Here is a 24,345-nt window from a genome sequence, read left to right as displayed (position 1 = left end):
CTATCAGCGCTGCCATGATCTTTGTGAAAACCCTGGGAGCGGTTGCGAGACCGAACGGCAGGGCGACAAACTGAAAATGCTCCTGATGTACTGCAAAACGCAGGAATCTGTGATGTCCTGGGAATATCGGAACATGGAGGTAGGCGTCCTGGATGTCTATGGAGCACAGAAATTCCTGAGCCTCCATGGAAGCAATTACTGAACGAAGGGATTCCATCCTGAAGTGTCTCAGACGAACCCTCTTGTTCAGCAATTTCAGATCCAGAATGGGGCGAACCTTGCCGTCTTTTTTCGGTACCACAAAAAGATTCAAATAAAAACCTGTGAATTGTTCTTCTTCTGGGACGGGAACGATTACCCCGGATTTGAGGAGGGAAGCGATGGCTGCAATGGAACCCGGGACTAGAGCGGGGTCTCTTGGAGGTCGGGATTTGAAGAAACGATCCCGGGGCCGTGAAATGAACTCTATGTATCCTGAGGATACAACTCCCCTGACCCATGCGTCCTCTGAGGAGATCCAGACGTCCCTGAAGAAGAGAAGATGGCCGCCCAGCCTGGGAAGTAGGCTGGGGTCTAGTAATGAGTCATTCCGAGGTGGATCTTCCAGTCCTAGACCTGGAGGATCTACCTTGGGAGTAGCGGGAACACCAAGAAGGAGTGGGTCTGAAGGATACCTTCTTCTCTTGACGTGACTGTGGCCTCTGCTGTTGGAAAAAAAAAATCTGACGCCGCGAAACGACGAAAGGGCTGAAAAACCGAAATTGCCGCCTAGGGGGGAGGTCAGCGAGGTTTGGACTGGGGGAGAAGGGAACTTGTGCCCCCGGTGGCATCCTTAATAATTTGGTCCAGCTTGGAACCGAAGAGACGTGATCCTTGAAAAGGCAGGCTGGTAAGGGACTTTTTTTGATGACAGATCTGCATGCCAGGCCTTGAGCCAAACAGTGCGATGGATGGCAACATTACTGGATGCATGAGCAGCACAAGAAGCGGCATCCAGGGAAGCGGAAACCAAATATTCCCCAGCGTGAGAAATCTGGGTGGCGAGTTCCGCCAGCTGTTCTGGTGGGGCTCCAGCCTCAATGCCCTGACGGAGTTGTTTGGCCCATTCAGATACAGACTTCGAAACCCAGGTGGAAGCAAAGGCCAGGCATAGGGCAGACGCGGCTGCTTTGAAAGCAGACTTCGCGAAGGATTCAATGATCCTGTCGTTGGAATCTTTCAGAGACGCCCCCTCCAGACAGCGGGAGGACTGTGTTGGTGGAAAGTCTAGAAACTGGCAGATCCACACAGGGAGAAGAAGTCCAGTTGGCGATGAGATCTGGAGGAAAGGGATATAGACGCCAAGGCACTTTTCTCTTTGAAAGCGTCTGGTCAGATTCTCTCTTTCTCTAGACAGAAGCTCATCGAATCCAGGATCAGGAGCGAAAGCCTTGGGAGGTGGTTTAGACCGTCTAAACGAAACCGCCTGATCTGTGGGTTCTGTAGAGGAATCTTTGATGTCACAGGTCTGATTGATCGCTCTAATGAGACTCTGAACCATATCCCTCATGCTAGCGATTTGGTTAGAATCCAGCTCCAAATTATCCTCTGAAGGCGCATCTGAAAACGCCTCGCCAAACTCCAGAGGAGGACCGGGGGAAAAGCCGATCGCAGAGAAGGGCCGTGGGGCGAGATGGAACGGGAAGAAGACTCAGACCGACGTTCCTGTCTAAATCTTTTGCGGCCTATTGTGGGAGGCTCGAATGGAGCTTCCTGCGACCCGCTGGCTACTGCAGAGGTCGGCAGGGGTAACCGATCGAGCAACGGACACAAGGGTCTGAGACACCCGTGTTAGATCCGCTAACGATTGTGACAGGGCTTCACTCTCAAGCGGAGCAGCAGGGGGATCCTGGACGGTGGGCATAATGGGGTCGCTGCAGGCCTGACAGAGGGGAGAGGACTGACCTGAGGGAAGCTTGCAGTTACAAGACGAACACACAAAGTGTTTGACTAAGGCAGAGGAAGTGGAGGAAGAAGTAGGAGGACTAGAGCGACCTCCCTTAGAATTAGACATGATGAAACAGGCCCTTAAGAAATGCCAGAAGGTTAGGGGACAGGGGAGCAGAGGAGGGCATCAGTCTGCAGTGCAGAGCTACTCATGGCAGATGTAGAGGTGTCCAGGTAGAAGAGGCTGCAAGTCTCGGTGGACGCTTCGCCAGGGCAGATAGCCCCCTAGACAGGAAGGCAGGGCCTGAAGTCGCCCGGATCCAATGGTGAAAGATGGCGACCTCAGGGAGGAAATGAACGCCAGATATTAGCGTGCTTGTTGAAGGGGTGGAGATAGCCTGTTTGGCGCCGCAAACTGTATTTCCTGCGGCCTGTGGAGGAGTGGGCGGAGCTAACTGCCCAGTCTGAGGAGCAGAAAGATGGCGCCGGTGGGCGGAGCTCGCAAAGGAGGCGCTAGTCAGGCAGGAGAAAAACCCGCTCGAGGCAGAGAAAGGGGGCGGAGTGGGAGGCATTGAAATACTCATCTACATATCCCACCCCGACAACTAGTATGGATGTCTCGCTCTCAGGAAGTCCTGAAAAGAGAGAGAGAGGTACCTCAATCCAGAAAAGGTATCAGACGTCCGGGGAGCTGCTGATGGATGTCCTTGTCTCCGGAACCGACAGGCTCTGGTGGCCGAGTGGGTGGGAGACGGAGCTAGGACCGGTCTTCAAAGCACGCTTGTGTGCTGGGAGTCTTGGTCCTGCTGTCGGATCTATGAGGATACGGGGTGGCAGTACATGTCACTCATAGTCCGCATTGTGGGATTACAGTTGTGACTATTCACACTTTATCCCTCCGGAAACCTGAAAGGGAACGACGCACATTGAGGTAGATACGGGTCTAATGAAAGACCTGTATCCACCTCCTACTGACACTAAGCTAAACTGAGGTTCAGAATGCCAGTCGGTGGGGTGTACACTGCAGAGGAGGAGCTAACTTTTTTTGTGCATAGTGTCAGCCTCCTAGTGGCAGCAGCATACACCCCATGGTTCCTGTGTGACCCAATGAGGGGATAGAAAAATATGGTATTAGGTGTGTGCAAATGTAGGAGAGTTGTGTGCATGTAGCAAAGCTGTGTGTGTACATGGCAAAGCTGTTTGAAAATACAGCAGAACTGAGTGTAAATGTACTGTGCAGCAGTGTTGTGTATTTGTGTACACTGCAGAGCTACGTGCTTGTTCATGTAGCTGAGATTTTGAGGCGTGTGTATATAGCAGAGCTGTGTGTATATAAACTGTGTGTGTGTGTGTGTGTGTGTGTGTGTGTGTGTGTGTGTGTGTGTGTGTGTGTGTGTGTGTGTACATTGACAAGCAAAAGGGTAACAATATTTTGAACTTTTGACTTTCAGGCTTCATATCTTATCATCCATTATGGCTTCGAACAAGAGACTAGCATCATTTTATAGACAATCATCTTGGTCATCTCATACATAAATTTGACTTGCAGCTATTTTGCATATGATTAGTTAAGCAGATCCTTGTCAGGTCACTGCATTGTTACCAACTTGCTCCTAAAAAAAAAAAAATAATAATAATCTACATTTTTATGTTTATTTTGTCAGTACTTTGTAAATCCACCTTTGATTGTCAACATTACCTGAATCCTTCTGGGCATGCTCTAGATCAGATTCAAGCAAGTCTCAACCTAAATCTGATCCCAGGTCTCTTCTACACGTTCCCAAAGTTGGTGCATGATGGTCGACTCATTATGTATGTGTATTAAGGATATGTATTCAGTTTTTTCTTCAAATATACCCACAAGTGTTTGAATGGGTTGCGGACTGGGGACTGTGGGGGCCCATCCAGCACCTCTACTTCATTGTCATTGAACCATTTCTTCTCCAATCTCAACTTATGCTTCTGGTCATTGTCCTCCTATGCCGTCCTTTTCATACCCATCGTAGTCGAGTGTATGAAGTAACTCGACTTCTAGGATACTCACATATAGCTCAGCACTGAGACCACCATTGATCCTGGTCAAGTAGCCAATGTCTTTGGCTGTGAAACAACCCCATATCATCAAGCTACCTTCCCTGGCATTGACAGTTCCTTCAATTTCTTAATCCGTTAGCCCCTTTTTCAGTTGTTTTCTTCCAGACCCATTTGCACCCATCAGAGCCTAGTCTATTGACATTCGTTTCATCACTTCAAGTCACCCGCTTTCAATCTTTTACTGTCCACGTTTCACTATTGAAGTTGAGGCTTCTTCACCTTTTTTTTCGAGCCACCATTCCAGCCTTGTGTGTCGCATGGTGTTTGCATGGACATCTGTGATCTCACTATTATGAAGCATACAAGCCAACTCCACTGCCGTGTTTGTCGTGCAAGAACTGATAGGCCTTGTGATGAGCCAACTTGTTGACGTCAATATTTTGCCTGGAAGTCCACTTCTTGGCTTCTGAAAGGATGGACGGACTTCATTTCGTATTCTCCCAACTGTCATGGTACTCACATGATGCTGTTTGGCAATTTTCTTGGCCGAGAGACCGCTATCGATGTGCTGGATGATGTTATTTCTCTTTTCTTGGGAAATCTTCTTCATGGATGCGTCTCGATTCGAACCAGTGACCTTGCGCTTGGGAATCAACCTAATAACACACTGAGCGATTTTACAACACCAGGAGCAAAACAGTAACAATACAGTGATATGCCAGGAATCTGCATAACTAATCATATGCTTAATAGTTGCAAGTCAAATGTATGTATGAGATAGCCAAGATTGTCTATATAATGATGGCAGTCTAATGTATGAAGAAGCAGTGGATGGTGAGATATGGAGCCTGAAAGTCACAAGTTCAAAACATTGTTACCCTTTTGCTCATCAGTGTATTGTCAATGCACTAGTGTTTTGTGTATGTGTGTGCACATGTAGCAAAGCTGTGTGCATGTAGCACAGACGCGTGTGTATATACACAACAGAGCTGGGTATATATGTACTGTACACACAGCAGTGTTATACATATATAGGTGTGCTGAAGAGTGTATATAATGTGCATAATGTAAAGGTCTATGTGTTTAATCCACACTAGTCAGAGAAACCCTAACAATAGATGTATTCTTCCCCACTACATTAAAACTAGCTATATTGACCCCTCCACTTTACACGGCCAGTAGGACATATGTTTTTTTCTATTTTGTGCCATCTATAGCTGGGGTGTGTCTTATAGTGAGATGCGTTATATGGTCTGAAAAATATGGGTGAACTTGTGGGTGTAGCCATTTAAAACTGAAGTGAAAGTGGCAAAAGAAAAACAATTTTGAGAAAAACCACATGGCTTCCCAGAGCTATAACTCTTTATTCTTCAAATCAATATGGCCATGTCAGGGCTTATATTTTTTGCTTATTTTGTACTTTTGAATCACACCATCAATTTTACCATATATTTTTTCCTCCAAAATGGAAAAAAAAATCCAAGTGCAGTGAAAATGCAAAAAAAAGTGCAACCCCACAATTGTTTTTTTTTTTTGCCATGTTCAGCAAATGCTAAAACTGACCTGCCATTATGATTCTCCAGGTCAGTGTGAATTTGCAGATACCAAAACATGTATAGGCTTTTTATTCTTTAAGTGTTAAAAAAAATATATCTAAACTTTGTAAGAAAAAAAAAAAAAAAAGGACGCAGTTTTCCGAAACCCACAGCATCTCCATTCTTCGGGATCTGGGGCTGGGTGACAGACTATCTTTTGCATGCCGATCTGATGTTTTATCAATACCATTTTGGGGTAGATAACATACTTTGTTCACCCCTTTTATTGCAATGTTGTGGCAAAAAAAAATAAAAAAATTTAATTCTGGCATTTGATTCTTTTTTTCTTATTATGCAATTTATCGATCTGATTAGTTTACTTTAGTCAGATTGCCAAGACAACCCATCGGCGTGCCGCCATCTTGTGACACAGGTGCTGATGGACAGGTCTTATAAACACGCTTCTGGTGAACGCCAGTTATATGCTGCTGTGAGAGATTGACAGCGCCATTTAACATGCTAACAGCCGCGGGTGGATCACAATTCTATCCTGTTAGAGACACAAGATAGCTCATCAGATCATGTGCTGCTGCCCGCTTATAAGGGAGGGAGAAGACCTTGGACTTACCTATATGTCCAAGGTCGTAAAGGGGTTAACATTTTTCTTTTGTTTACAGCTTGTTGCATAGGAGACCGACCACTGCTGCTGTCTAGCTTGTAGGAACTGTGCTGAAGCACACCCGTATTAGGAGGTTGTGGTGTGCTACAGTAAACCTGGACACCTTCACAACAGTACTTACAAGCTCAATAGAAAAAAAAAAAAGCTTGTAAACACTGCGAATGTTCTGCTGTCTACCATCAGTGGTCAGTCTCCAAAGCAACAGAGCTGTAAACAAAAGAACAGTTAATATCTGAAAAACAGCTGAAAAGCTTAAACAGTAAAATGTTTGCATTCAGAAGCTGTATCCAACATTTCCTATTTATGAAGATGCGAATAACCCTATTAGAGACCTATACCTCTTTATGAATTTGGTTCATCTTACTCGAGTTTGTTGAATCGGGCCGAATAAACGAAAAGTTGTAACATTACAGGGGTATTCCGATCTCCAAAATCCTAACCCAATATGTAGTAAGTGTAATAATATTAGCAAATACCTCCAATTAGAAATGTAGTATAGTTCTTCTGATTTGCTATGTCTCTTTCCTCATGTGCATGCATTGCAGGATCTTAGGTATCCATGGCTACGTCCACTGATAAAATGACAGTTAGCTAGTTGCTATTGGATACCCAAGACCCTGCAATGCCTGCACATGAGGAAAGAGCTATAGCAAATCAGAAGGACTATACTACATTTCTAATTGGAGGTATTTGCTAATATTATTTATTATTACACTGCCTACATATTGGGATAGGATATTGGAGATGGGAGTACCCCGTTAATTACAGAGTTTCCTAGATCGGTAGTTAATTGCTGTGATAACTAATTAGTCCAGCGCCATATACCCATCACATGATGAGAAAACAGCATTTGAAACTGTATGGCGTCACTTTGCCCTATACTATAATTTATTAGTTGGAATTGGAAAACCCTTTTAAAGAGGACCGGTCACTAGGTCAAATATGGGCAGTTTTGACTTTTATTTTATTCTCGCTGCTCCCGAGTCTTTTTCAAAATCCACCATAGTGTTCCAGAGAAGGCGTGGCTCATGGGGTCAATATGCAAACAGCCTAAACACCACCCCCCCCTGAGGAATCCTGTAAGCAAGGCCCCCTTGTAAAGACAAAAAAAATTTGCAAATAAAGAAAATAAAAAGCCCCATATCTCTGGAACTATATGGTGGAATAAGAAAAAGCAAAAAAAACTGAAGACTCAGGGTAGTAGCTGAAATAAAAATATGCAAAAAGTGCCAATTTTTGACTTGGTGACAAGTCCCCTTTAAGGCTGTGAGAAGGTAAAGACTGCTGGGTCCCATATAGGTGTCTGCAGACATCTGATGGTCATTACCGAAAGGAACTGTGTATAGAATAGCGCTTTATAGAATTGGAATTTAAAAAAAATTATTAATTGTACTCTGGGACATCTCATCGTTCTGATCCATCCTTCCATGGAAGTATTGGCAATGTCTTCTACACCCTGAAGAACTTGAGAACCTCCATGAAACTTGAGAGTTCCTTTCCGTCCTCTGCAAACAAGCTGTCACCGTAATTAGAGATCCACCTCCTCTGATATAGTAACCGGCAACGGAGATGGAAGAAACAATGGTGGATACATTTACTAGAGTGGAAAGCTACGAAAAAGTACCGTATTCTTCCTCCAGAACAAGGCACTGTTCAAGGGGGATTCCTAAAATCGACAACGGGACCCTTGTTTGCTGTAAGTGGGGCCCAGTGACATTTATTACATGTGCAGCTTGCGGGTAAAGCATACCCTATGTATCATGACCTAGGCGCCTTCAATGTGTTCCGTGGGCACTTTTACCTCTGTTATTTTGCCACTTGCGAAGTGACTTTAGAAAAGTATTTGGACATTTTATAAACCAAAGGGATCAGCAAATATAGCTAGTACCAGAAAATGACATCTAATGCTGTTTGATAGCTCCTCAGTGTCCCTCTACCCTGCTGAAATCTCACACTGCTCAGTACAAACTGCAGCTGTAAGTAAAAGATTGGTTGTCTAAAGCCAGGGATGTCAAACTCAAATACACAGAGGGCCATAATTAAAATTTTGGACAAAATAATGGGCCATCCTTGATATTTATTAACCCCATCAAGCCATGGCCATTTGCAGTTTTTGCTTTTCCTCCCCTTCTTCCAAAAGCCATAACTTTTATATGTTAATCCAATATGTCCATGTGAGGGCTTGTTTTTTGCAGGACGAGTTGTACTTTTGAATGAAACCATTTGATTTTACCATACAGTTTACTGAAAAGCTGAAAAAAAAATCCGTATGGTGAAATGGCAAAAAAATAGTTGTTTTTTTTTTTTTTAGGGTTTTATTTACCATGTTTACTATACGGTAAAACTGAGCTGCCATTATGATTCCCAGGGTCAGTATGAGTAGGCAGATTCCAAACATGTATAGTTTATTTTTTATTTCAGTGATGAAATAAAGTTTTTGCTTTTGCCGACATTTTCCGACACCTGTAGCATTTCTATTTCTCACGCTACTGAGGTATGTGAGGGCTTATTTTTTTGCTCCTTGAGCAGATGTTTTGTTGACGTCTTACACATTGCGGCAACCAAAAACAGGTAATTCTAGCTTTCCAATTTTTTCTCCTTACGCAGTTTACTGATCAGATTAAATTATTTTATATTTTGAAAGATTGGACATTTCTGAACGCAGCGACAAAAAATGTGTGTGTTTTTTTTTTTTTAAATCTCCCGCTTTCAGCATTGCTTTCAACTGTATTACAGTTGAAAGTGCTATGCCGGGCGGTAGGGGTCCCGCCTGAGCAGTGGGGTCGCCCAGCATTGCGACCCAAATGTACCCACTGAGCAAGCTAGGGTTTGACATGTGTGGTCTGGTCTAGACTTAATACACTTAGATTCATGAGGTCCCTTGATTCTGACACCATTTTCAATTTTGTAAATGCGTCACTCTATTACACAGATATTAATTGGTTTCTGCTGCAGCACAGTATGTGAAATTTCTGCTTGCAAACCAACCAAGCTTTTCTACACAGTCTTCTCTGAGGTTGTGCGCCTTCACCCCTCTCTCCCAGAAGATGCCAATCATAGCTCAGCAGATCAGCTGCCGAGCTGTGATTGGATGCGTCTATGGAGGAGGGGTGAAAGCACAAGCCCCCAGAGAAGACTCTGAAGAAACGCCCAGTCTCTCGGCAAAGCAGAGATTGCACATAGTGGACTCCAAAAACAACATATGTGAATATCTCTGCGATAGTGCGAGGCATCACAAATTGGAAAAGAGAGACAGGATTAGGAAAGCTCAGGGATTTTTACTAGGTATTTAACTCAATTCTTGGCGGCAAGTCCTCTTTAAATGTGGATTAAAACAATTCTCAATTTAATATGAAGATTATTCAACCATTCTGACAAGGAATGACAAAGTAACTTTCCAAGCCTCATCCGGTCTAAGTGATTTATATAATAACGTATGCAGCTTAGGCTTCTTTTACACATAACGTTGTTTTGCAGCCTGTTTTTGCATCCCCAATAGATTTCTATGGGGCGGCAAAAATGGGCCGCAATAATTCCACGATGCGCTGTATGGCCGTGAGGGCCGAATTAACGGCTGTGAAAAAAGATAAAGCCTGCTAGATCTCTTTCACAGCTTACGGACACGGCCCCCATTGAAAATCAATGGGGCCGCAAAAACAACGGAAGCTTGTTTTTGCGGAGCACAGTGACTTCTGGTTTTGCGGAACGCCGTTTTTTTCCCAATTATTTTTCCATAGTATTGGAAACCCAAAAAACGGCAAGCCGCAAGTTTTTTGGGAACCATTACTGCGGCAGACTGTGAAAATGGCGGCGATATGGCCTGCGATAACGGACCGCAAAAAACCTGGTAAGTGTAAAAGAAGCCTTATGTTGGTAAATCTGGTGATATATCTCCTTTAAACTGTTATTTACTAATTAACAGGATAGATAAATGTTCAATGGAAGGTCTGACAACTGCCGTGGACTGATCCGCAGAAAGAGGGTCCCTAAGCCCTCATGTGATAGGAGCAGTAGTGTGCATGTGTAAACAACAGTCCATTAATTTCTATGAGAGTGATGGACTAGGCACACGGTCAGTCCATAGAAGTGAATGGATCAACGCCACTGGAGACTCGGGGACTGAATACGTGAGTGATGCGTATTTTATCTTTTTTTAATAGTACCTAATTTTGCTCAGCATGGACAATACCTGTTAAATGGGACAAGGTATCTGACAAATGTGCATATCTATAGAAGTGTATGCAGGTACCTTTATCTGGATCTCTGCCTTGTAACGCCGCTAGCCTCTTCGCTATCTCCAACATTTTCTCTTGCCTTGTATTCTCATCTTGTAGTTCTGTTGCAGCTTCAAGCAAAATCTTGTCTTTTTCCTTTTCCAGATGCGCCGCATCTAATTCTGTATGAAAGCTCGTCCAGTTATCCACATGATTGGCTTTACTCAAGTCATTAACAGAGGGAGGAGGAGATCCTGGAAGAAATAATATGAAAAATGCAGAAAACTAAATTCCACGCTAAACATAGAAGTATTATTAACAGTAGAAATGGAAGAAATTGTGATTTTTTTTTTCAAACACCAAATACCATTTTATGGTAAAACTTTTCAAAAGTAACTAAACATGTATCCTCTGGACATTGCAAAATTATACCTTTTTGTAATGAACTTCATGCTCCTTTAGAAGCTGCTTTCAACTGCTGCTCAGCAAGATACGTATAATATTTTCAAACAGTCTGTTCACAGGGGTTGGGAGCAGACAGGTTCCGACAGGGAAAGTTCTGTGCACAGACAGTGTGAATATAGTGTACTGATTTTGCCACGCAGCGGTTAAAAGCAGCTTCTAAAGAAGCATGAATTGGACATTTAGAGTGAACTGCAATATTGTCTTGGAGAGAAGGAAGCAAAATAAGGTAATGAAGTATATTACAAAAATGCATAAGTTTGCAATGTCTAAGGAATTATTAATAAGCAAATCCCATTATGCATCAGTAGAACATCACATGGGTAGATATAGACAGTACTAGCTCTGTCTACCGGGATGATAGAGTCATTATCCTCTATTCTCTGAATGAGCCAAGACACCGTCAGTCATCTACTATATAATTGTCTAAGGGGTACTTCCTTCTTTCTGTCTGTCCTTCTGTCACGGATATTCATTGGTCGCACCCTCTGTCTGTCATGGAATCCAAGTCGCTGATTGGTCGTGGCAAAAAGCCCACGACCAATCAGCGACGCGCACAGTCCGGAAGAAAATGGCCGCTCCTTACTTCCCGGACTCAGTGCTCGGCGCCCGCATACTCCCCTCTGGCCACCGCTCACACAGGGTTAATGCCGGCGGTAACGGACCGTGTTATGCCGCGGGTAACGCACTTCGTAACCGCTGCTATTAACCCTGTGTGTCCCCAATTTTTTTACTATTGATGCAGCCTATGCGGCATCAATAGTAAAAAAAAATGTAATGTTAAAAATAAAAAAACAAAAAACCTGCTATACTCACCCTCCGTAGTACGCCGACCTGCTCGCGCCGGCCGCAATCTTCCGTTCCCGGCAATGCATTGCAAAATTACCCAGAAGACTTAGCGGTCTCGCGAGACCGCTAAGTCATCTGGGTAATTTCGCAATGCATCCTGGGAACGGAAGATGGCGGCCGGCGCGAGCGGCTCGGCGGAGCTTCGGGGGATCCCAAGCGTCGGTAACTGCTTCCTGGATCCATGCGCCAACGGAAGGTGAGTATATAACTATTTTTTATTTTATTTTTTTTTTAACAGGGATATCATGCCCACATTGCTATATACGTGGGCTGCGCAATATACTACGTGGGCTGCGCAATATACGTGGGCTGCGCAATACACAACGTGGGCTGCGCAATATACAACGTGGGCTGCGCAATACACAACGTGGGTGTTAAATATTAATTTAGTCTTGATTAAATAAATGTGCGAAAATAAGCATATTTACCAGTGGGCTGCGCAATGGACTGCGTGGGCTGCGCAATGGACTGCGTGGGCTGCGCAATGGACTGCGTGGGCTGCGCAATGGACTGCGTGGGCTGCGCAATGGACTGCGTGGGCTGCGCAATGGACTGCGTGGGCTGTGCTATACACTACGCATACATATTCTAGCATACCCGAATGCCTATGCAGCCTCAATAGTAAAAACATCTAATGTTAAAAATAATAATAAAAAAATAACAAATCATTATATACTCGCTTTTCCGATGCTCCGGTGACTGGTCCATGCAAGCGGCAGGTTCCGGTGCTAAGGTTGGTGTGCGACAAGGACCTGCCATGACGTCACAGTCATGTGACCACGACGTCATCACAGGCCGGACCTGCCATGACGTTACAGTCATGTGACCGCGACGTCATCGCAGGCCCTGCGCGAGAAGGACCTGCAGTGACGTCACGGTCATGTGACCGCGACGTCATCACACCCTCGGACCGGAAGCTGCCGCCTGAACCGAACACAGGCGACAGAACTACAAGGGGCCCCTCGGAAGGTGAGTATATGTTTATTTTTTAACCTGTGACATACGTGGCTGGGCAATATACTACGTGGCTGGGCAATATACTACGTGGCTGGGCAATATACTACGTGGCTGGGCAATATACTACGTGGCTGGGCAATATACTACGTGGCTGGGCAATATACTACGTGGCTGGGCAATATACTACGTGGCTGGGCAATATACTACGTGGCTGGGCAATATACTACGTGGCTGGGCAATATACTACGTGGCTGGGCAATATACTATGTAACTGGGCAATATACTACGTCACTGGGCAATATACTATGTAACTGGGCAATATACTACGTGGCTGACCAATATACTACGTGGCTGGGCAATATACTACGTCGCTGGGCAATATACTACGTGGCTGGGCAATATACTACGTAACTGGGCAATATACTACGTGGCTGGGCAATATACTACGTGGCTGGGCAATATACTACGTCACTGGGCAATATACTACGCAACTGGGCAATATACTACGTAACTGGGCAATATACTACGTAACTGGGCAATATACTACGTGGACATGCATATTCTAGAATACCCGATGCGTTAGAATCGGGCCACCATCTAGTTGATATAATTCTGTGAGAAAAGATTTTGAATAATCTGTGTTTTCATCATTTTATACCTCTGCTCTTTCTGGGACTTTCTGTCCAGTGGGCGGTCCCATCAGTTACTGACAGCTACGTCTGTATAAGTGTACATGTAGAGATGGCTGTCAATCACTAGTAGGACCGCCCACTGGACCTACAATTCCAGAAAGAGCAAAGTTATAAATGATGAAAAATGTAGTTTAGTTACTCTTCACAAGGAACCTGTCACCATGAAAATGCAGTCCGATATGCAGGCACCATGTTACAGAGCCAAGGGAGATGAGTAGATTGATATATAGTTTTGTGAGAAGCATTCAGTAAAACCTGTTTGTTTTATTTATACTAAAGGCTCATCTTTCAGGAAAGGAAATTACACAAACTTTGATCAGTTACTGATGATTATTGGACAGGCCTGTCACAGTTCTAATAAGCCTATTATAAAGAAAACTAGATGGTGGCCTGATTCTAACGCATCGGGTATTCTAGAATATGCATGTCCACCTAGTATATTGCCCAGTGACGTAGTATATTGCCCAGTGACGTAGTATATTGCACAGACACGTAGTATATTGCCCAGTCACGTAGTATATTGCCCAGTGACGTAGTATATTGCCCAGTGACGTAGTATATTGCCCAGTGACGTAGTATATTGCCCAGTGACGTAGTATATTGCCCAGTGACGTAGTATATTGCCCAGTGATGTAGTATACTGCCCAGCCACGTAGTATATTGCCCAGCCACGCAGTATATTGCCCAGTTACGTAGTATATTGCCCAGCCACGTAGTATATTGCCCAGTGACGTAGTATATTGCCCAGCCACGTAGTATATTGCACAGCCATGTAGTATATTGCCCAGTGACGTAGTATATTGCCCAGCCACGTAGTATATTGCCCAGCCACGTAGTATATTGCCCAGCGATGTAGTATATTGCCCAGCGACGTAGTATATTGCCCAGTGACGTAGTATATTGCCCAGTGACGTAGTATATTGCCCAGTGACGTAGTATACAGCACAGAGCCACGTAGTATATTGCCCAGCCACGTAGTATATTGCCCAGCCACGTAGTATATTGCCCAGCCACGTAGTATATTGCCCAGCCACGTAGTATATTGCCCAGCCACGTAGTATATTGCCCAGCCACGTAGTATACAGCACAGAGCCACGTAGTATATTGCCCAGCCACGTATGTCACAGGTTAAAAAATAAAAAATAAACATATACTCACCTTCCGAGATGCCCCTTGTAGTTCTGTCGCCTGTGTTCGGTTCAGGCGGCAGCTTCCGGTCCGAGGGTGTGATGACGTCGCGGTCACATGACCGTGACGTCATGGCAGGTCCTTCTCGCGCAGGCCCTGTGATGACGTTGCGGTCACATGACCGTGACGTCATAGCAGGTCCTTGTCGCACACCAACCTTAGCACCGGAACCTGCCGCTTGCATGGACCGGTCACCGGAGCGTCGGAAAGGCGGCGGAAGGTGAGTATATAATGATTTGTTATTTTTTTTTTATTATTTTTAACATTAGATGTTTTTACTATTGAGGCTGCATAGGAAGCCTCAATACTAAAAACTTGGTCACACAGGGTTAATAGCGGCGGTAACGGAGTGAGTTACCCGCGGCATAACGCGGTCCGTTACCGCTGGCATTAACCCTGTGTGAGCCGTGACTGCGGGGAGTATGGATCGGGCGCCGGGCAGTGACTGCAGGGGAGTAGGGAGGGACTAATCGGACTGTGGCCGTCGCTGATTGGTCGCGGCAGCCATGACAGGCAGCTGGCGAGACCAATCAGCGAATGAATATCCGTGACGGAAGTTGTTGCCGACAGAAAGACGGAAGTACCACTTAGACAATTATATATATAGATCTGCTCAGATCCTTCTACTCTATATCACGATGCATGCAGAGTAGATTGCATTTTTAAAGTGAGAGGTTCGCTTTAAAGAAGCACTCTCACCAAAGTTTTTATCATGCTAATAAATTGCAGTCATCAGGCCCTGTCCTTGTGGTAGAAGAAGGTCCTATTGGTGGGATCCATATCTTCTATACATTTATGGCATATTATGTGGCTATACACAAACATACGAGATAGGATTACCCCTTTAACACCAGACATGTCACGTTATAGGGTCACGATCATTTCAAATATTTTTTGACAAGTCACAGAGACATGTTAGAAGTAGTGGTTAACAGAGGAATAAGTGGACTTCACTAGTAAGTGCTGTGCTCGTTCAGCTTTCCCTTACAGCGGCAAGACCCTTTAATAGACTCATAGTGAACGTGCTGTGGACATTATGCCCACTACATAGTGCCCGAAAGAATGTATTAAAAAGGGGCTTTCCACTGTTGAGAATAATTTATTTAAATGTACTTATATGAATGTATTTTGGGATAAAAATAATTTTTGCAATTGGGTTTCATTAAAAATTTTGCACTATTTGCCTTCTATAGCCTCTATGCTACAATGTTTATTGCTAGCTGCAGAATGAGTTCACTGAAAAAAGGTCAGTGAGCTCATTCAGATATTCTTACAAGAGAGTTTTTAGATCCTTCCTCTTATCTTTTTCAGAGCTCCTCTCAGTTGATTTTTGAGCACAGATCACATCAAAGTTGAATGTACAGAACGAAAAGAGCCTATAAAAGCAAAACTCTGCATTTTTTTATGGAACCCAATTATTTTGAGCCCCAAATACGTGCATTTAAGTAAATGGGGGGACGCTTTTACAATAGTTCATCCCCATAGAGACTGCAAAGGCTCAGGTTGCCATTACAGAGAGCAGCATGAAGAGGACTGACATGTTCCCTAGGATCTGGCATCAATGGGATTGGATAGGCAGTGGACGATCAAAAAAGATCATAAAATATAAAACTTCTTGAAAAAAAACTCTGCTATGTTGTACAATAAACAACTGTGTGATGTCCTGTGCTAGGAACAACTGCGGGATTATCATTCCTGGATTCTACAAATCTGAATCTGAAAGAGTTTCAGCGCATTTTAAATATTTCCTGTAAATTCACACAGTATATAAACACATATGAAGTAAATTTAACAAGTATATTTCTTTTGTTTGGAGGTACCTTGAGAATCCGGGTCACAATTTTGATCTATGGCTACCTCATCCTTCAGTTGGGTTAGCAAGTCGTCAACTTTTTGCGTCTGGCTTCTGACATCAGGTGGTTGATGTTGCTACAAATTGGAAAAAGGTATAAAAAAAAACAAAAACAACAAAACATTAAAAAAAGATACCATGTGAAAAATAAATGCAATTAATTAAAATTGAAAGCTTATAGAGATCTACTGTATGCTTCACTCAGAGGCAACAAAACTTCTGACGGACTAACCCAAACAGGTTCCTCATGCAGGGAAGGGGGACACAAACTACAATCACAGTTACTGATGATTATTGCACAGGCCTTACAGATTTAATGAACTTATAATGTAGACTATTTATGATATCTTAGCCGATTTATAGAATATATAAAATGGAGGATAATCAGTTAATCTGTACTCCTGCTACAGTGCTGGCTCTGACTGATAAAATGTTTGGCACAGATCTACTAATAAGAACTCATGGGGCAGAGATAAAAAAAAAAGAAAAAGCTGTAAAATCATCATCATCATCTTTGGCTCTTTCAGAAATTGTTCAGACAATTATACCCTACTAGATGGTGGCCCAATTCTAACGCATCGGGTATTCTAGAATCTGCATGTCCACGTAGTATATTGCCCAGTCACGTAGTATAATGCTCCATGCAGTTATGGCCCCATAGATGCCCCTTATAATGCTCCATGCAGTTATGGCCCCATAGATGCTCCATATAATGCTCCATGCAGTTATGGCCCCATATAATGCTCCATGCAGTTATGGCCCCATAGATGCCCCATATAATGCTCCATGCAGTTATGGCCCCACAGATGCCCCATATAATACTCCATGCAGTTATGGCCCCATAGATGCTCCATACAGTTATGGCCCCATAGATGCCCCATATAATGCTCCATGCAGTTATGGCCCCATAGACGCTCCATACAGCATTGTGCCACATGTAATGCTGCTGCAGCAATAAAAAAAATAAAATAAATAAAAATCACATACTCACCTCTCGTCGCTGCTCCTCAGCGTCCCGTCTCTCCGCACTGACTGTTCAGGCAGAGGGCGGCGCGCACACTAATATGTCATCGGGCCCTCTGACCTGCACAGTCACTGCAAGAGGACGGGAAGACGGAGCGGCGTCCGGCGGATGGAACGCGGGCAGGTGAATATGAAATACTCACCTGCTCCTGGCGCTCCTGACGCTGTCCCTGCCTGTCCCATGGTACCGCAGCTTCTTCGCGCCTGCGCAAGAGGGACCTGCCATGACGTAACAGTCACATGACCGTGACGTCATGCCAGGTCCTTCTCGCGCAGGGCCTGTGATGACGTCGCGGTCACATGACCGTGACGTCATGGCAGGTCCTTCGCGCATACCATCCTTGCCACCGGAAGGTGAGTATATAATGATTTTTTATTTTTTTTTAATTATTTTTAACATTAGATTTTTTTACTATTGACGCTTGCATAGGCATAATCAATAGTAAAAACTTGGTCACACAGGGTTAATAGCGGCGGTTACGGAGTGCGTTACCCACGGCATAACGCGGTCCGTTACCGCCGGCATTAACCCTGTGTGAGCGGTTGCCGGAGGGGAATATGCGGGCGCCGGGCACTGAGTGCGGGGAGTAAGAAGCGGCCATTTTCTTCCGGACTGTGCACGTCGCTGATTGGTCGTGGCAATAGTTGTGGGCGTTTTGCCATGACCAATCAGCGACTTGGATTCCATGACAGACAGAGGCCGCGACCAATGAATATCCGTGACAGAAAGACAGAAAGAAGGACAGACAGACGGAAGTGACCCTTAGACAATTATATAGTAGATAAGATGAACTACATTATGGTCCTAAAGCAGAAAACATTCCTACCGGCTTGGTTGCTGTAGAAGGCAGTGTCCTCCCTTGTAGCACAGCCAGCCGATCCTCCATCTCTTGTAAGGAAGGGGCACGTGCCTGGGTTTCCTTCCGTAAAGCCTCCATCCTGGACTCTATTTCGGCCAGGGAGGCGACAGCTTCTATAAAATGTGAAAAGAGTATATCCATCATATGTAGGCAAACTCTGTTATGATGGCTAGTCTGAAAATTGTCCTTGCCAGCGTCACAGCTTTACTTCATCCACAGCAATTATACATTCTAGCTGCAAATTTACCCATAAAAAATAGAATTAGTCTTACCGGTAATTCGGTTTCTAGGAACCTTCCACGACAACAGTTATCGGAGGATGTCTCCCCGCCCTAATGGGGGACAGGAAACACAAAGAGGCTAAATACCCCTCCCCTTCCTGCAACCACCAGTGTTTTTTCTGGACACAGTAGCATGTATAGTTAGCACCAAAGTGCAGGAATCATCCAATAAGAATGTCAGATAGGGAGGGAAATTAGTGCGGTCGTGGAAGGTTCCTAGAAACCGAATTACAGGTAAGACTAATTCTATTTTCTCCAGTCACCTTCCACGACAGCAGTATCGGAGTGATACCAACAACTAATTTCTTTAGGGAGGGACAACAGCCTGCAGAACGTGTCTGCCAAAAGTTAAATCCCTATTGAAAATCAGTCTATAGTGTCTGGTGAACGTATGGACGGACGACCAGGTGGCGGCTCTGCATATCTGCTCAGAAGATGTGTCCCCTCTCTCTGCCCATGATGTTGACACTGCATGAGTAGAATGGGCCTTCAGAGATGCAGGAGGAGAAAGATTCCGCAATGAATAATCTAGACAGATAGCTTGCTTGATCCAATTAGCAATCGTATATTTAGCTGCCTTCTTGCCTTTATTTCGTCCTGAGAATTGAATAAATAGGTTTTGGTCAAGCCTCCAACTTTCGGTCTGTTGGAGGTAATAGAGAACCACCCTGCGAACATCAAGGGTGTGAAAAATTTCTTCTTTCGCATTAGACGGATTTGGGCAGAATGAGGTTGACACGATATCCGGACCTCTATGGAAGTCCGAGACTACTTTAGGCATAAAGGAGGGATCTAATCGAAGGATAATGCTGTCTGTAGTGATAGTTAAGTAGGGCTCCTAAACTGATAGGGCCTGTAACTCACCTATGCGCTGTTGGGATGGAGAGGGTTAGAAGTATCCGGGAGACACCAGGATGAAAATCTCTTCCAAACTTTGCCATAGATGGCGTTGGTCACTGGCTTCCTACTCTTCTGGAGGGTTTGTATTACTCCACCCGAGAGCCCTTTAGCTTTTAAGATTCTGGGTTCAGTAGCCAGGCCGCAAGGTTCAATCTACTCAGGTCTGGATATAATAGGGGACCCTGTTAAAGGTGGTCGATTTTCTGGGGTAGAAGCAGAGGACCTTCCTGCGCCATGTTCATCAGAGCGCTGTACCAGCTTCTTACTGGCCACATGGGAGCAATCAGGATCGTGGAGACTCGATCTTACCGGATCTTCTGCAGGGTCCTTGATAGCATTGGAATTGGTGGGAAGGCATATGCCAGGCTGAACCTTCAAGGATGGGAGAAGGCATCTATACCTCGTGCTCCGTTCCCAGGACTGAGGGAAAAGAATGTCCCCACCTTTGCTTTCTGACCATTGGCGAACAGGTCTACATCGGGATTCCCCCACTTTGAGGTCAGGGACTAAAAGACCGCTTGGTCTAGGCACCATTCTCCCGGATGGACATCCTTCCTGCTGAGGAAGTCTGCCTGGACATTGTCTGATCCCTTTAGATGTACCGCTGTAATGGACAAAAGATCTTTTTCTGCCCAGAAAAAAAATTCTTGCAGCAATTGATTTTAAACTGGCTCTCGTACCTCCTTGGTGCCGGAGGTAGGCCACTGTGGTCATGTTGTCGGAATAAACCCGCATGTGGTGACCTTGGATCAGGGCTGATGAGGCTTTCAATGCCTCCTCCACTGCTTTCAGTTCCCTCAAGTTTGATGAGCTGGAACTGATGTCTGGGGGCCACGATCCCTGGAAATCAGATCCCTCCACCACAGCCTGACTGGCGTCTGAGGTGAGTACCTTCAGGGGAAGCTGATCCCAGATGACTCCCTCAGCTGGAGATTTTGGCAGTTTAGCTACCATAAAAGAGCTGATCTCACATGACCGGGAAGGGGCACTCTCTTGGTCAGTGTATTTTGATGCTTTTTTGAGTACATCAGCACATGAGATTGCAGGAGTCGCGTATGGGCTTGTGCCCAGGAGACCACTTGGATGCACGATGTCAGTGATCCCAGAATAGACATTGAGTTCCTCAAGGTTGGCGACCTCTGATCTCTGAACCTGGAGATCCTCTGGACGAGATTGAGTTGACTCTTCCTGGGTAAGAAGGAGGTTCTCTTTTCTGAATCCAATAGAATTCCCAGAAATGTCTTCCTTAGTGAAGGATGAAGGTCTGATTTCTCCAAATTCGGGATCCAGTCTAGGGATTTCAGGATTTCCAAGGTTTTCACCACATCCATGTTCAAACGAGGGACGGATGGTGCTACGATGAGAAAATCTTCCAGATATGGGATGATGCAAACCCCCTGGTTTGATGAAGATTACCGCCTCCTCCATAATCTTGGTAAACACCGTGGTGCCGATGAAATGCCAAACGGTAAGACATTGAACTGGTAATGGCTGACCCGGTGATCGTGGGAAACTGCAAACCTGAGGAACTTCCTGTGGTCCGGACGGATCAGTACTTGATAATAGGCGTCCCTCAGATCTACTGTAGCCAGGGGCGGATTATAAGAGGGTCAATCTGGGCGGTAGCCCAGGGCCCAGTGGTGGGGGGCCCTGGGCTACCGCACAGATTGCCCGCCGGCCGCCACCATCAGGGCATTATTACCCGTCCCTTACTGGTTTATGCCCCCCCCCCGTCAGTTTCATAAGCCGCAGCGATGTGAGGAGGGAGGAGGAGGAGCGTCACTGTGACAGATGGCTGTGCTGAAGCAGCCAGTGCTGAGCCACAGGAGGGCGGGACTCCACCGTCCAATCCCTGCTGAGCGCGGGCTCAGTGCAGCATTCTCTCTCCACAGTCAGTGAGCAGTGCAGCCCCCGGTGAGTGTGTGAGCAATGCATGTGCTGGTGACACTGGTGAGGTGTATGGACGGTGTGAGGACAGGCTGCAGTAGTCCAGTCCCTGCAGCAGACGCATCATCAGTGAGCTGGCCGCTGTCCATACTATCAGCACAGGAGCCCCTCACTGAGGATTACTATGTCCTGACCCCTGTCTATAGATGGAGATAAGAGCACAGCGCAGTCTGTGCTGGTGACTCCCTCCCCCACCTCCTGCAGAGAAGCCTAAGGGTACTGTCACACTCTGCAACTTTCCAACGATCACGACCAGCGATACGACCTGGCCGTGATCGTTGGAAAGTCGTTGTGTGGTCGCTGGGGAGCTGTCACACAGACCGCTCTCCAGCGACCAACGATGCCGAGGTCCCGGGTAACCAGGGTAAACATCGGGTTACTAAGCGCAGGGCCGCGCTTAGTAACCCGATGTTTACCCTGGTTACCAGTGTAAAAGTAAAAAAAAAACAAACAGTACATACTCACATTCTGGTGTCCTTCAGGTCCCTTGCAGTCTGCTTCCCGCTCTGACTGAGTGCCGCCGTAAAGTGAAAGCAGATCACAGCGGTGACGTCACCGCTGTGCTCTGCTCTTACTTTCCAGCCGGGAGTCAGTCAGAGCGGGAAGCAGACGGCAAGGGACCTGAAGGACACCAGAATGTGAGTATGTACGGTTTGTTTTTTTACTTTTACACTGGTAACCACGGTAAACATCGGGTTACTAAGCGTGCCCCTGCGCTTAGTAACCCGATGTTTACCCTGGTTACAAGCGAACGCATCGCTGGATCGCTGTCACACAACGATCCAGCGATGACAGCGGGAGATCCAGCGACGAAAGAAAGTTCCAAACGATCTGCTACGACGTACGATTCTCAGCGGGGTCCCTGATCGCTGCTGCGTGTCAGACACTGCGATATCGTATGGATATCGCTGGAACGTCACGGATCGTACCGTCGTAGCGACAAAAGTGCCACTGTGTGACAGTACCCTAAGGCTGCGGAGCCCACGCTGCCCCTCAGGACACAGCAGCGCTCTCTGAAGATTCCCACAGGTGTCTCTCCAAACTGCTCTGAAAAACGTTCAGACTGGAGCTGCTGAGTCCTGTCAGGGGGCAGATGGGACACAGCAGCCTCATCCTTCTCTGCAGGGGGTCAGTAGGACACTGTGCATCAGGCTTTATAGCTGAAGAATAGGCTAACCTTCCAGAGATATGTCACATCACCACACACTATGTACAGATATCTATCATATGTATCACACGCACTGTATATTGCAGGGGGAATAAAGGCTCTTAGGGTGTGTTTCCACGTTCAGGATTAGGGTATGTGCACACGTTGTGGTTTTTTACGCGGATCCGCAGCAGTTTTCCATGCGTTTACAGTACAATGTAAACCTATGGAAAACAAAAACCGCTGTGCACATGCTGCGGAAAAAACCACGCGGAAACGCTGCGGTTTATTTTCCGCAGCATGTCAATTCTTTGTGCGGAATCCGCAGCGGTTTGGCTCCTGCTCCATATTAAAAATCCGCAGGTGTCTAAAACCGCTGTGGAAACCGCACAAAAAAACCGCGATAAATCTGCAGTACTTTTTGCACTGCGGATTTAATCAAATCCGCTGTGGAAAATTCCGCAACGGAATCCGCAGCGTGTGCACATGGCCTTAGGCAGCACTTTGTGACTCCGGCATGCTATAACGACAAGCGGTGGACACCGCGTCTTCACCCGGATAGATAAGAGCTCATAAAATACTCCAGAAGCAGTCTCTGGTATACAAGGGATTCCAATAGGGTTCTATTGGCAGTGCAATTTCATTCTACACCCTTCACAAATGGTAACTGAGGAAGGTCTGAATGGACCGAAACGTTTTGTTGTTGACACTACACAATAAATTGTTCAGCATCCCATCTTGAAGTTGAGTGCCGGGTTTTGTTACATGTATTAGGCAGCACTTTGGACACAGCACATGTCCGCGCTGCCGACTTTTGTACACGCGGTGATTCCAGATGTGTTCACTGAACCATGTGGAATCACTGTACCCTATAAATTAGACTGTGATATTTATCTTGCGGAGACTGATCATCTCCACAAGATAAATAGACATACTGATGTCTATAAAGGCGCACCGCACGTGCGTATACGCAGGGAACCCGTGGGCATCTGTACGCACATAGTGGAGACGGGATTTCTTGAAATCCCCTGTACTATGCTGGACGCTGCAGATTGGACGCTGTGGCTCTACGCAGCATCGAATCCACAGCATTTACTGAACGTGGAAACATACCCTTAGTCGGCGCTCACACTAGCCTAGAATACGGCTGAGTGCTATGTGATGTATATACTATGGACACACTGGGGGCAATGCTGGAGGACACACTGGGGCAGATGATTGCTGGACACACTGGGGCAATGCTGGAGACACTGGGGCAGATTGCTGGACACACTGTCGGAGGCAATGCTGGACACACTGGGGCAGATTGCTGGACACACTGGGGGCAATATGCTGGAGTCAGACACTGGGGCAGATTGCTGGACACACTGTCTGTGGGCAATGCTGGACACACGGGCAGATTGCTGGACACTGGGGCAATATGGTGGACATACTGGGGCAGATTGCTGGACACACTGGGGGCAGGACTGGAGGCATGGGCAGAATGTAGATACGGGGCATAATTGGAGAGACGGGGCAGAATGAAAGACATGGGGCAGGATTGGATCATGGGGCAGGATGGATACGATGGAGATGGAGACAGATGGGGCAGGATGGGGAGATCATATGGGGTAGAATGGATACTCATGAGGGCAGGATGGGAGAACATATGGCTGGAGCCAGGAATTAAATAAACGGGACCAGGATGGGGAATATTATTACCATAGGGGCTAATTAAGGGATATTATTACTGCAGTGATGTATTTATTTTATTTTTTGAGTATACTGTTTTAAATGGGGGGGTGGTCCGTTACTGTGTA

The 24,345-nt window shown here is 45.8% G+C and overlaps 1 protein-coding gene across 1 annotated transcript in view; it reads right to left on the bottom strand.

Annotated features, from left to right (window-relative positions):
- Positions 1 to 24,345, bottom strand: part of ZFYVE19 (zinc finger FYVE-type containing 19) — a 44,005-nt gene that overhangs the window by 11,021 nt on the left and 8,639 nt on the right. Inside the window, exons 5-7 of the mRNA XM_077260763.1 lie at positions 18,239 to 18,384; positions 16,357 to 16,465; positions 10,424 to 10,642 (exon numbers count right to left, since the gene is read on the bottom strand). Of these exons, the coding sequence (XP_077116878.1) occupies positions 10,424 to 10,642; positions 16,357 to 16,465; positions 18,239 to 18,384 (474 nt within the window). The remainder of the gene's footprint in view (positions 1 to 10,423; positions 10,643 to 16,356; positions 16,466 to 18,238; positions 18,385 to 24,345) is intronic.

Source organism: Ranitomeya variabilis, chromosome 1 (assembly GCF_051348905.1).
Source record: "Ranitomeya variabilis isolate aRanVar5 chromosome 1, aRanVar5.hap1, whole genome shotgun sequence".
Lineage (NCBI taxonomy): Eukaryota > Metazoa > Chordata > Amphibia > Anura > Dendrobatidae > Ranitomeya > Ranitomeya variabilis.
The sequence above is the reverse complement of the archived record's forward strand: the minus strand, read 5'-3'. Positions and strand labels throughout refer to the sequence as shown.